The following is a 13,179-nucleotide window of genomic DNA, read 5'->3' on the forward strand; positions in this document are numbered from 1 at the left end:
CATCGTTGCGCAGGCAGTGAAAGTACTTATTACCTTCATGTCGAGTATTTCCTCTGGTACTAGGTCGACCATGGGAACAAGTAGTCACTACCACGCCGATGCCACATGAGTGCAGGAAATGTTCTAATCCACTGAAATCAAACGCCCAACCATTCACATTCTTGTATTAGCAGTATTCGATAACATATTGCACATTAAATTTTTCAACTAACAAATATTATGTTCAAATCATGCTGTGTACAATTAACTTTTAGAGCACATTATAATAATTGAATGAAATAGTTTCATGTAATAATGGAAATTTTAAAGATGAATTGTAACCACATGAACACTAAAAAGCCAGTTTGTTTGGTTTCATTTTCTTACTCTTTATATTCCCTCAGGAAAAAAAAAAGCAAAAGAAGAGTGAGTGAACTAGTATCACTTATACAAAAATGTAGATTACATTGCTAAAAACATTAATATCTTTCAGTAAATACATATGCTAATTTTTACCTATAATTAAAATTAAAAAAAAAATTGCATAAGAATTCAAATTCATCATCCACGTAAACATTAGAAAAAATTTATTTTTATGGATTGCCATAAATGTCTTAAATGCTGTTGAGATATTCAGAAACATCACCCTACTTGGTGAGAAAGTTTTTGGTTGCTATAAAAAAGAATGATGGATCATACTTTCTCATGACTGAATTTGTTGATGAACTAAACAACTATGGTACAAATGCACAAGCTATCACACAACCATATTTTATTTCTGAAGATAAAATAAATAGATAAAAACTGAAGGATCAAACCTTTATAATGTCTGCTTTTTACAGAGAAAACAATGCTACAGTGGTTACAATAAAAACATGTTACCACTGAACTATGCAGTTTCTTGTGCAAAAGGAAAAAAAAAAATAAAAGGAATGTATACAAATTCAACAGATACTGTACCGTAATTAACTGAATCTAAGACACCATTGATTATTACATGCATCCCTCGTTTGACCCATAGTTTCTCTAAAAGAAAAGTTTCACTCCTCAAATATAGTATACCTATACTTCAAATAAGGTAACATATTTACTTATTTAATGTGAATATTAATACTGGTGCACAAAAAAATCATGAGCCCCACAGCATTGCATAGCAGGTTTTGTACACATGCTGTGCTGTTTGGTCTTGCATTTAATGGGCTGCTTTAACCTTGCTTAAGGAGAGGCTGTTCTTTAACATGAGAAGTGCTCACTCAATGTCTTTTTGAAATACAAGCGCCTGCAAATGTTGTTTCTGTAAACAATTCTCTTTTGTTACTTATTAAACATGTTAATGTATTTGCCTGCAAATGTAGGACGTCAGCAAAATTGTAAGCTTTAGCCATTTTGAATCATAAAAACTCAATAAATACATGCAAATAAAAATGAAACAAATTCAGTGAATGTAAGATGCCATCAACTATAAAGATCTAAACACAAAAATTAACAACATAAAAAGTGCATCAAAGAATTGAGTTGATTGGTTATTTAAAATTTATTGTTTCCACACATGCTCCCACAATTTACTGTTCGATTAAAGTACTTACAGAAAGCAAGTCCTGCAAATTGTGGTGGTACACAATGACACGTTTTTTCAACAGCATTGCTGTGTAAACAAGAATGGACTCCAAGCCAAATGTCTGTACAAGTTCTGCAAGCAGACATAAAGGGCTCAGAAATTGCTTTTGAATTATATGAAACCACAGCAACATCTATTATAATTATACAATGTTATCTGGAAGACCCTGTCTTCTCTCTTATTATTCCCAAAATATTTGCAAATGCAAGTATAAAAAGAAAACAGAGAGCAATGTCACTGAGAGGAACCACTTGTCTACAGCAGTGATCCTCAAATTCGTGCCAGGGCACACTAGTTCACCCAGAAGATTTCCAGGTTCGCCTTGTGGTATTCAAGAGATACCTACATATGTAAACATTTAAAAATAATATATTTACTCTATCATACCATTTTATTACAGATATGCCGTACTCAAGGTTAAAATATCAAAAAACTTGTGAATTTATTAAAAAATATTGAGCAAAAACACAAAATCATGGAAGCACAATATTTTTAACGCTGTGTTTATCAGAACATTTTCAGGGTTATGTACAAGCAAAACGGTCGGTGGGCCATCACCTTTCAGTTTTGTGACCCCCGCGGCAGCGTCGCGGTTGTCGAAGTCCCCGGCCAGGAACGTGCCGTTCTCCTCGGTGGTGCACGACCCCTGGGTGACCACCGACAGGTACAGCCGCAGCATGGCCGCAGGGGTGCCACTCTTGCAGTACGTCTTGCTCAAGATGCGGCACAGAGTTTCGTACTTCTCTGGGCTCAGGTCTTTAGTCCACAGCACCAGAGCAAACTGACGAACCTACGGAAAATACGTAATACATACTACACGCTATATGAGGATCATCAAAACACGTACTTAGCGGTTATGAAAAAAAAATAACTTTAAACAACTAGACCTATGCATCAATGGAGGTATAAAATGATGTTGACTAAATTGTGTCACAGAAAGATATCACGTATAACTTACACTAGAACAACTTGGCGTTTGTATTTATATTTTTCCGATTTATATGGACAGCAATGTCGTATATTTTCTAGCATACAATGGATAGCCCAATAGTATGCAAATATTAAAATACGTAACTTCAGTATAAATTAATATATATTTATATATAAAAAAAGCAGAATACCACTCACTGACTCATCCCCAATTCCCTGGAACTTGAAATTCAGCAGGTATGTTTCTTACAGGTATGTTACTCAAGCACCCACTAAAAATGAAGGGTAAACTGGGTGAATCAGGGAATTTTGAACACAATCCATTTTAATTTATATATTTAACGAGCAGAGCGAGTGTTCCATCTGTAGACTTATGGAGCGAAGCAAGGGCACTTCAGCTAGTTAGTATAAGTTTAATATACATAGTGAAGTAGTTGTGGATATTCTAAATCACAGCTACCACTTACTCTAGAACTCTTGCACCGAGTCTCTACACACAACTTAGGTTGGTCTGCCTAACAAAAATAGTATATACTGATTAGCATCCGTTTATAACTTACCCAAGGACATGGTCATACACAGGGGAATTTTGCACAATAAAGAATTATGAGAAGACATCTGGAAAAATTTTTTTTTTGTAAAAGCCATGCATGAAAAAAAAAAAAAAAGATGTGATGCAGGCATCCTACCCTCGGCAAGTTGTCAGAATCAAACACCTCCGTGCAGCTGATGTAATACCAAGCCTTGCTGAAACGGCCGTACACAAACGGTTGGGGGGCAGAGTCGAGCCCGCACTTGCGCAGGATCAGCGATCGCTGGACCGGAGTCACGGAGGGGTACGTCCACGTCCAGAGGACATCGCCGTTGGTGTCTCTCTCTGTAACACACGCCCCCATTATTCGCTCTGTGGGAAATGCTTGTGACAGTCATATATACATAGTCAGATATAAACAAGAATTACACCATAAGAATCGGCTAAGAAAAAAAAATTTTTCTTCCCCTACACACAACCTTCTAATCCCACATTCATCAGGTTCGAACGAAAACAAAAGAGTAGTAGAGTGCTTCTGGGTTTGACAAGGTAGTGGCACAGCAAGGGCATGAAGAGCACAGATGTCACAGTGCGCGAGTTGTCTGTGATGCCTCGTTCCTTACTGGGGCGTCAGGAAGGTCCAACATGTCTGCAGCCGGGAGGCGAGCACGGAATCGATGGTCCTGGCCGTTGCAAGCACTCGCTGCGACCTCCCACCGGGCGGTAGCGAGTGCCCCATGGCTGTATCACCATACCTGGCAGGCCATTTGATCGGCACCGGCTGATAATGTAGGTCCCCGCCCCAGGTCTTAGGGTCTGCATGTCACAACGGGCGAGATACTGGGTAGGTGAACGACAGTACACAGAGAATGGTGATGCAAGGTCTATAAAATAAAATGTGTGCGTGGAGTCCATATAACACAGAAGTGAAATATCTTGCTTATTAGGTATAGATAGAGATAAATTATTAGTATTTTTTTATTGAACAAGTGATAATAATTGAGAATAAGTAAGGATGCGGTAATGATCTCCAATGAAAAAATTCCTTTTTCTGAATCCTGTACTCTCTCATCCATTCACTGGCACTTTAGACGCCTTTATTCCCACACTGCCTTTGATAATACCTCTTATCTGCTTCTGCCTTTTTATTATTTTTAGGCATGATGTTAAATCACGATCTCCACCTGAATAAAATGAAATAACAAAAAAACACTCCAACTGAACAAAAATTACACTTAAATTAAGTCTTATCTCACAAGCCTTTAAGTCCTATTGAGATTTCAAATCACAGATTTCACATACCAAAAATAAATTACACTTATAAAGCTAACTTCTTAAGTCTATATGTATTTTTTTACATTTTCAGTCACACTACGCCAGGCACGTAGGAAGCAAATATTTAATGGGGGGGCAAAGGAGAGTATCATTATAAGTGGTGGATTTAACAAAGGGGTTGTCCGGGGGCTCTCCCCCGGTAGAAAAATAATTGTCTAAGGAGCAAAGTGGTGCTATTTAAGCATCTTTCGTACATAAAAATAGAATGTACTAACTACTAGCAGAAATGTTAACTTTTTTATAACAAATTTACTTAAGGCTCGGTATCACAAAACAGTGTTCACTTATCAGTTTTCGCCTCGTAGAATTCATTTTAAAGGCAATTTGTTGAATTTTACCACTGCACAGAGTACATAAATCACAAGCACCTTCAAATTTAGTCCCCAGATATCATCAAGTTATCTAGAGCTGTAGAAAAGGCAAAGATGTATTTATAATTAAAAATATGTTTGGCTAATTTCATCATAATTACATGACGGTGGTTGAAGATTAATATTTGTAGTGTGAGATAATATATTTTGCCAACTATCTATAGCTATAGTTACATTTTCTTAATATGTGCTAACAAACAACTGCAATAATCAAAACAAGCTATAATCAAATATTTAAGTAAGGCTGAGCCTTGAGTAAACAATTTAACAAAGACGTCATTATCCCACTCATTGCCCACTCTTAAGTAAATTCATTTGAATATCAGGAAAGGAGAACTCTTAATGTTACACACCTTTAATTAAATATTCTTAGATGATGTCAATATTCAGAATTTATTGACACAAGCATATGGTGTACCTAGTGTCCACTGAATATGAATTTGAAACGTGACAGAAAAACTGCTTTACCATTTATAAATCTGAAAATCTAAATATCTTATGATAAGTTATATGACAAAATAACACATTCAAATTGATAAAGTCAAATCACAATATAACAAAACTCGGAATAGTGAGCCGTTCGACATATTACTATCATAGCATTTTTATGTTCCTCATAATTTAATTTACAATACATAAAAACGTTCTCAAAATTCTCAGAATTATTTTTACGAACAATCCGAATATTTTCATTGACAACTACACAGCTACTAGAAATGGCATCACAAGTTTTGATGTAAAGGAAAGAATTATTACAGCACCCAGACTTCATGTTTTGATGAGTAGCAACAGAAAAATTAAACTTTACCAAAAACGCTCTTTCTCTCGTCCTTGCGGCAGACAAATTCTTTCATAACCGACTTGATGTCTATTGATGCAGTTTTATCACTATGGATATGAAGCAAAGTCAAAAGAGTGAGACGTCTTTGGGACACTGAAGATCGCAAGTATGTCTTCAAACGACGAAGTGCACTAAATGAACGCTCTGCAGATGCGGCTGAAGCAGGCACAGTCATGATGAGTATCATTAGTCGAGCTACTTGATCGAGCAAAGCACGAGCCGTATCACTCTCTTTACCCAACTTTTCAGCGAATGCTGCACAAGTGTCGGGGACATTTCCGCGAAGATTCTTCAATAGCTGCAACTGTGTAAGGAGACTGTCTAAATTGAAATCTTCGGCAAAGAATAAAGTAACGCACAGACCAGAAAATCCCACAAAACCAATTAGCATTGCAATGAAGACAATGCCTCTTGTTCATCTGATTCAATGGCCGGGCAAAACCATCACTTTGCCCGGCCATGAAATGTTATGGCCGGGCAGTCGCCTGGGTCGCCCCCCCCGGTTCCTACGCGCCTGCACTACGCACATAAAAATGAATGATAATTATAAAGTTAATTGCACAAATCAATAACTCTTTTCCACACATATAAATAAATTGTAGGTGCTTTAAATAAAAGAAAAGAAGTATGTTTGCATCAATCGTTAGCAGTTACAAAAACTGAGGAGTAGACAAACAAAAGCAGCGTTACGAGAATTACTTAGCATCACTGCTGCATCAATTCTGCCTCTCCCCTGCTGTCTCCCTTTCCGGCCGTTACAACTAGCATATAGCAAGCTATGCTATGTACCTATCCCCCTTTCCTTTGCTGTATTCCCATTCGACCGATAGGGCATGCGTTAGAGTGGCATCACCGCTGACGCACTCTCCTCCTCTACCAATTTCCTCCACCACATACCTAACTATTCTCCTCATGCGATCGTAATTTTCGTAACCATTCACAACATTTTACACTGCATTAATTGTTGCTGCAAAATTAAAAACTCTGATTATCAAAAAAAAAAATTATACATATCTTAATTCCTGACAATTTTTTTTAATGTTTCTGTAAATGGGAGTGCGATATATTACATACTTTTATGTTGGTTTACTGTTTTAATGGTTGGTTTGGTTAGGTTACATACATTAAAATATTCTATAAAATAGTGAAAATGGTTGGTATTATTAGGTCAGCTACATTTCAAAAACTATAAAATCGTGTTAAATGTTGGTTAGAATAGATACATAAAAAATGGGTATTTTCTAACAAACTGTTAACCTATTTTACAATATTCCAAATGTAGCTTAGCTAACTTAACCATTTAATCAGGCAAATACTGGCAACCTACTTGAAATATCAGAATACGTTATACATAATCATTTAAAAAAAGGCAAGAACCAAGTAATCCGACTTCGCAATTTTATATCTATTCTTAAGAAAAAGCCCCCTCTCGTTCAGTATCACCCACGTTCTCGTGCGTGTATTGTATCGAATTTAACAGACCCACGAAGTTTAACCTAAGATAATCTTAATAAATGGTTTCTATAAAAATCTTTTTTAAAACAATTTTTTATTATTGCTAATTTTAAAATGCAGATATCTGCAAAATAAATTTTGAAGTTCAAATTGTCATACCAATAATATTGCAAGAAATCAAATCTGTGAGCGCCGCCATCATATAAGTATTCTCTGATGCCAACAGTCCACTTGAATACTAGTTATAATGTCATTGTGGTCTTTATTACTAACTAAATAAATAATATAATAACACTTTGAAATCACAAAATTATATGTTATAGATTTTTTCCTTCATAACCTTTAAAAGTTTTAATAATTATATTAATATAATATTCTATTTTACAAAATGTTTGGTAATGGTATATTTGTTTTTGAAATAAATTTATGTGATGTATGTTTTTGTTTACATTATGCAACTAGTGCTATGTTAACCTTAACCTCTATAAGTCAAACGTTTCAAACAAATTTATTAAGAAATTTATGTATAATAAATAAATTGCTGATTTCAGTAAGTATACTTGGAGTTTAGCATTTAAAATTGAGCATAGTATTTTCATATATGGACGTAAGGAGCATATTTTTACCATGCAGATTAATATTAACCTTCTCTATTCAATAACATGAATTATTTATGCTTACTTACCATGGTAAATAGTATTTAAACTATGACGCTGCATACAGTTACGTTATATTTGATGGAAAGCAGGTTTCCATTCTTTTATAAAACTAATGGATTTTCCCAATATTATTTTCGAAGGAAATTTGCTTTCCTTAAATAAACATATTAAATGCTTTTTTGGATGCAATGTTTATTATCCTGCAACAGTTTTTTTTTACGTTTACGACTTTTTATCGTAATTCTGCACAACTCTGCTTTTTGAAGCAATAGGAATTAGGAAAGTATGCAAATCTGTTCAAAGTACCAAATCTGTCACTCTGCAGCATTTATACAGATGTCTTCAATATATATTCCAACCATGTTATAGAAGAATTGTAACATTTTTTTTTAAAAAAACCATGCTAAACAAAATCCAAAAAAATATTCATACAATCCTATTTGTTTGTACTTCAAAAGTGTTTAACAGGGTCCGAACAAGTAAATTTGTAGGCTTTATACAACTCTTCCCTAACTTTGCTTGTGTACTTTAAAATGTGAATACCTACATTTTTTTTTATAGTCGTAATGAAAGTCACCATAAGCCTATATGATAACCTTGTGAAATATAACCCAATAGAAAAACTATTTAATGTTCCTTATCACATATCCAAGTTAATATTTTGATCCTGATGGCATGATCCTGTGGTACATGATGCTTGCTGTTTTTAAGATCCTGGCCGAACAAAAGCTTGAATATCATGTTGCAAACAAACCATGTAAGGTTTTGTGGCAATATTTAAGTTATACGTCTAATGCGACTTCCAACAAGATTGCGGTAAACGTTTAACGCTACCATGGAGAATTATTTGCATACAATTAAAAACTATTTTTTAATGATGCCAAAGAAGTATAACTTCTCACGCGCGTACCTAAGTACACGCACCCATTTTTTTTTCTTTAGTTTTCAACTGACAATCGTAATTCATTGTTACAAAAACATGTTTTTTTTTTTTTTTTTTTTAGTTAAAGGATCTTTCGATGTACTAAAATTAAAAAAATGCAAGCATCGTGCAGCGCAGGATCGTGATCTCAGGTTCAAGGAATGAACTTGGAAACACGATACGTGCGCCTGCAGGCATGCTGGTCGGGGGCCACGGAGAGCCGAACCCCAACACCACGTGGCTGAGGAGTCGCGGCTTCTGGCTGAGCTATGTCCTCGGCATGCTCACGCTGCACCTGATCCTGCTCTGCGTCCCGCCGTTCAGCGTTGCGACGGCCTGGACCCTCACCAACCTCATACACAACGTGGTACCTACAAAACCTTTGCACCGAGCTGCCGCTTCCTCCCCGGGCGGGGTGGATACTTACATGGACGTCGCAAGGATATTTTTTTTTGGGGGGTGGGGGGGGGGGGGGGTGGAATGCAATCGATTTAGTTGTTGAGGGATATCCATCCCCTGGAGAAAAAAAATCAGGGGGCCCGGGAAAATTTGGGGTTCGAACGTGCAAAAAGGTGGTTTTTAGGCATTTTTTTTTCTTTCCTAAATATTCTAATTATAGTGGGTTGCAATATGTAATTAATTTTTTATAAAAAAATATTTTCAGAGAACAAATTTGTAAAAACACAGTGTTCACATTACCATGATTGGACTAAATGCACCATGCGCAACCGGGGGGGGGGGTTAGGGGTTCAACCCCCCCCCCCCCCCCCCCTTAGCCCTAAATATTTAATTAAATTTCTTATTCATCACTCAAACAAATTTCATATTAAAAATTAATTAAAATTTTACCATTACAATATTTAAATTTAAGTACCGAAAACAGCTAAAATACCACTATTTTACACCTTAAAATCCAAATTTTCCCGGGGGAGGACCCCCGGCCCCCCGCTTTAATCTTTGGGGGGGGGGGGGGCATGCTTCTTAACACCCCCCATACACAAATCCTGGCTACGCCACTGTGCACAACATATGGGTTAGATCACAGAAATCATATTTTTTAATATGTATAACTACGAAACTAAATATATTATTGGAGGGGACAAATTGAAGACTTTTATTATTGGGGGGGGACGTGTCCCCCCTGTCCCCCCCGGTTGCGACGCCCATGATACTTAAGTCGCGATTGGGAGACGCAGTGACTGTTTGTGTCTTTTGAGAGAAGCGAGACTACTCTAGGATATATTCACCGGCTCCCTGTTCCATGTTTACCATTTATAACAATAATTTTGTATCCTCGTAGTTGTAAACCAAGAATAGCTAGTGTGAGAAATAACTTGTCGAGCTTTTACTCCCACACTGTAACCTCATTAGCGTTACAAGTGTCATTTGAATAAGTGAAATTGATCTATAATTATTATTAATATTGTAAATGTGGAAACAACTATTTGCTGTGTAATAAAATGTTAAATGATTATTTTTTGTGTTAAACTTTCTAAAAAAAAAATAGCATCCTCTGTTTTTTTCTAGCTAGTACACAAGTTTTTTTATGCTAGGTTCTAGCTCACTTGTTTGTTTGCATGACCAATGATTGCTACAACCCTTCAGTGTAAACGGGATTTTCATTTTCTTGCTCGCAAAATCTGTGCACGGGTTCTAGTTTGATGCCTTTGTGGGGTGAAGATATTGTCTCTTGCAGTGCCACCTGGTGTTCCTCCACACACTGAAGGGGGCGCCGTGGATACCCCAAGATCAAGGGGCCTGCCGCCAGTACACACATTGGGAGCAGATAGACGACGGGCAGCAGTTCACGACAACCAGGAAGTTCCTCTTCGTAGTCCCCGTAGTCCTGTGAGCTACTGCATACTGTATTGTTTTAACGTTGTGGTGGGATAGCGGTAGCTTATAGTGTTTGTAGTGTTGTGCTGTATTTGCTAGATTTTATGACCCGAAAAAGGAATGATAAATAACTTAACTAAATAACAAACAAAAAATTTTTTTTTGTTAAGTTTGTTCTCATAGTTTGTACCTAATAAAACAAAATTTAATTTAATTTAATTACACAAAATTCACTAAGCAGTAAACTCTTTAAACATTTGTTGAAAGTAGTTCCATTTAAAATTTAGTAGGGTGGTTATTTCAATTACAAAATTTTTTTTTATGTATCCTCAGATTTACAATTAGGGTATTTTAACATCATTAAAAGAAACAATAGCATAGTAAACTGTCGCTAAATAATTGAACACATGCTATGGTTTTGAGTATAAGGGAGGGGGAAGGGCATGGTGCAGACAACTGGTAGGGGGCAAAATTTATGGGTTCGTGTCACCGACATGCTAGTGACGTGTTTCGCCAGACTGGCGACGCGCAGCGGCCTATGTACATGCATATATACACTAATACATTGTATATACTTGACTGTATCATGTGCATGTTGGACTCTTTTTGGATGGGTAAAATCTTGTGAGTTCGCGTCACCGACATGCTGTATTAGCAGTAAGTGATGTTAAATTGACCACGTGAAAAGTTTAATTTGTGTATACTGTGCATTACCCAGTGAACACATGACCTAGGTCTGACATCACTAGTAAGTCATAGCTAGGTAATGAATTTTCACAATTCTGCAATGTTACAACACTTTATAACGCTCTTATTTCTGCCTCATTTGTGTTATTTTTTTATTATAAAATTTAGGTTTTATAATTTTCACTGTCAAACATTTATTAAAAAAAAAATTTGTACTTGCAGACCGTTTTGTTTATTTTTTCAGACTTTAAAGAACCTATAATTGGCTGTTGAGTAATTTATCAAGAAATTCAGTAATTCAATTATTGTCCACGCGAAACATCTAGGCCTTTAATTAGCATTGTTATAGTTTTCTGTGTACACTTGAGGTGTCATGATTGTCAGCTATGTTGATCGGCCCCGTTCTGAGGACCAGTGACGAGTCGATCCAGCTGCCAAGAAGTTTGGCCCGGACAGTACCTGCCGTGTGTGAAGTGCTACATGTGCTGCCTCTGTTCACCCAGGTTCATCCTCACCAGTTACTACACGAGCTACGCGACAGGCCACTTCCTCGTCAACTTCCCGTCCATGATGGTGGTTGTCGTGCCGAAGCTGCCTCAGTTCCACGGTGTGCGGCTGTTTGGCATCAACAAGTACTAGCGCGACTGCCCAAGACAATTCGAGGGACGTTATGCACGGCATTGCAGTGCAGGAACCAAAAATGAGCTAACAATTATTTTTATTACGTTGGTATTATTAAAACAAGGGTTCCTATTTCGTTAAGACACCCCACCGTTTGCAAGCAAGTTCACTGTGATGCTGGTCGAGAAAATGGCATGGTCACCTTCAAGTGTATGAAATTATAGTAATCTAAGAAGTGCTATGGTCATTGCTGTTCTCGTGGGGTGCAACAAAATTTTAATTGTTTTTTTAAGCTTTTGCCTTAAATGAAGTGAACATTCCTGGAATTAAGGTTGTGTTGATACTTTGTTACTTGTGCATTCACATCATTTCTTCCAACAAACCATGAGTAAATAGACACAATGCAAGAGCCAACTGACATGCATCTTGTGTGTGGTGAAGTTGTTCTGAAGAGTTCTACAGGCACCACGCGAGCCAAATAAACTTAACGTTATGTTTGATGGCTCAGTGTTTGGGAGAAGCGACACTATCAAGAGAGCGCCGCAGTAGCAAGGAAAAAAAACTGTAACGCATATGTTGAGATGAATTCGCAAAATTTATTACTAGTGTCATGTATGTAAAATTCTTATCATTACACACACTTTTGAAGAATGATTTAAATCATAAATTTATTGAAGCAGTAGGCAGGAAAGAAGTTACAAAGGTTGTGAATTTGATGGGTTACATGTTCCTGAATTTTACATAACTTATTTCTTGATATGTGATCCCTTGAAAAGTTACAAAAAATGTTCTAATGGTGTTATAGAAAATGTAGTCAGTGTAGTAAATGATTTCCAGTATTCAGAAGTACATTATGTAGATTTCATGACCTTAATTTGTACACTATATGTCTTACATACAATGTAAACACCTCGACGCAGTAAATTAAGTGTCAGACTGTCTGAGCTACATACAGTAAACTGTTATTTAACAGAAACTGTTCCTCTGTATGGATGAATACAACTCGATTCTGATCCATTTATACCCTTAATGTGAAAATTTAATTACAACTGAAAGCCATGTTTACACATCTCTATTGAGTGAAATAAAACATTCTGATGATGCGATTTTTACGCTTTTGTAGATAACTAAAGATAAGATTGTATGGTAGTCCAATTTTGTTTTCCAATCAGAATATTTTTTGTTGTTATTTTTTTTTTAATATAAATTCTGTTTTGTAATACTTATTCCATTGCTGCATTTTTAAGATTAAATAGTTTGTATTAAGTTTGTTTAAAACAGATACATTCCGAACAATAATAAAAAAAATTCATTAACACTTGTAGTTAAAAACTGATGTTTCGTGCCCACGCCACAATCAAAGGGCACCAACATCAGTTGCCCATGCTCCGAC

At 36.4% G+C, this 13,179-nt stretch overlaps 2 protein-coding genes across 2 annotated transcripts; one reads left to right on the forward strand and one right to left on the reverse strand.

The window, feature by feature from the left end:
- Positions 1–33: 33 nt before the first annotated feature.
- LOC134536953 (putative DENN domain-containing protein 10 B) lies at positions 34–7,426 on the reverse strand. The gene is made up of 5 exons (XM_063377065.1): positions 7,221–7,426; positions 3,217–3,404; positions 2,156–2,387; positions 1,566–1,669; positions 34–131 (listed from the first exon to the last, which is right to left on the reverse strand). The coding sequence occupies exons 1-5, from the start codon at positions 7,261–7,263 to the stop codon at positions 60–62; spliced, it is 639 nt and encodes a 212-aa protein (XP_063233135.1). The 5' UTR covers positions 7,264–7,426; the 3' UTR covers positions 34–59.
- Positions 7,427–7,487: 61 nt separating this feature from the next.
- On the forward strand, positions 7,488–13,104 carry LOC134536955 (ORM1-like protein). The gene is made up of 4 exons (XM_063377067.1): positions 7,488–7,611; positions 8,837–9,009; positions 10,339–10,490; positions 11,669–13,104. Exons 2-4 carry the CDS (start codon positions 8,839–8,841, stop codon positions 11,802–11,804), a joined length of 459 nt encoding a protein of 152 aa, XP_063233137.1. The 5' UTR covers positions 7,488–7,611; positions 8,837–8,838; the 3' UTR covers positions 11,805–13,104.
- The last annotated feature ends 75 nt before the right edge of the window (positions 13,105–13,179 follow it).

Source organism: Bacillus rossius, chromosome 11 (assembly GCF_032445375.1).
Source record: "Bacillus rossius redtenbacheri isolate Brsri chromosome 11, Brsri_v3, whole genome shotgun sequence".
Lineage (NCBI taxonomy): Eukaryota > Metazoa > Arthropoda > Insecta > Phasmatodea > Bacillidae > Bacillus > Bacillus rossius.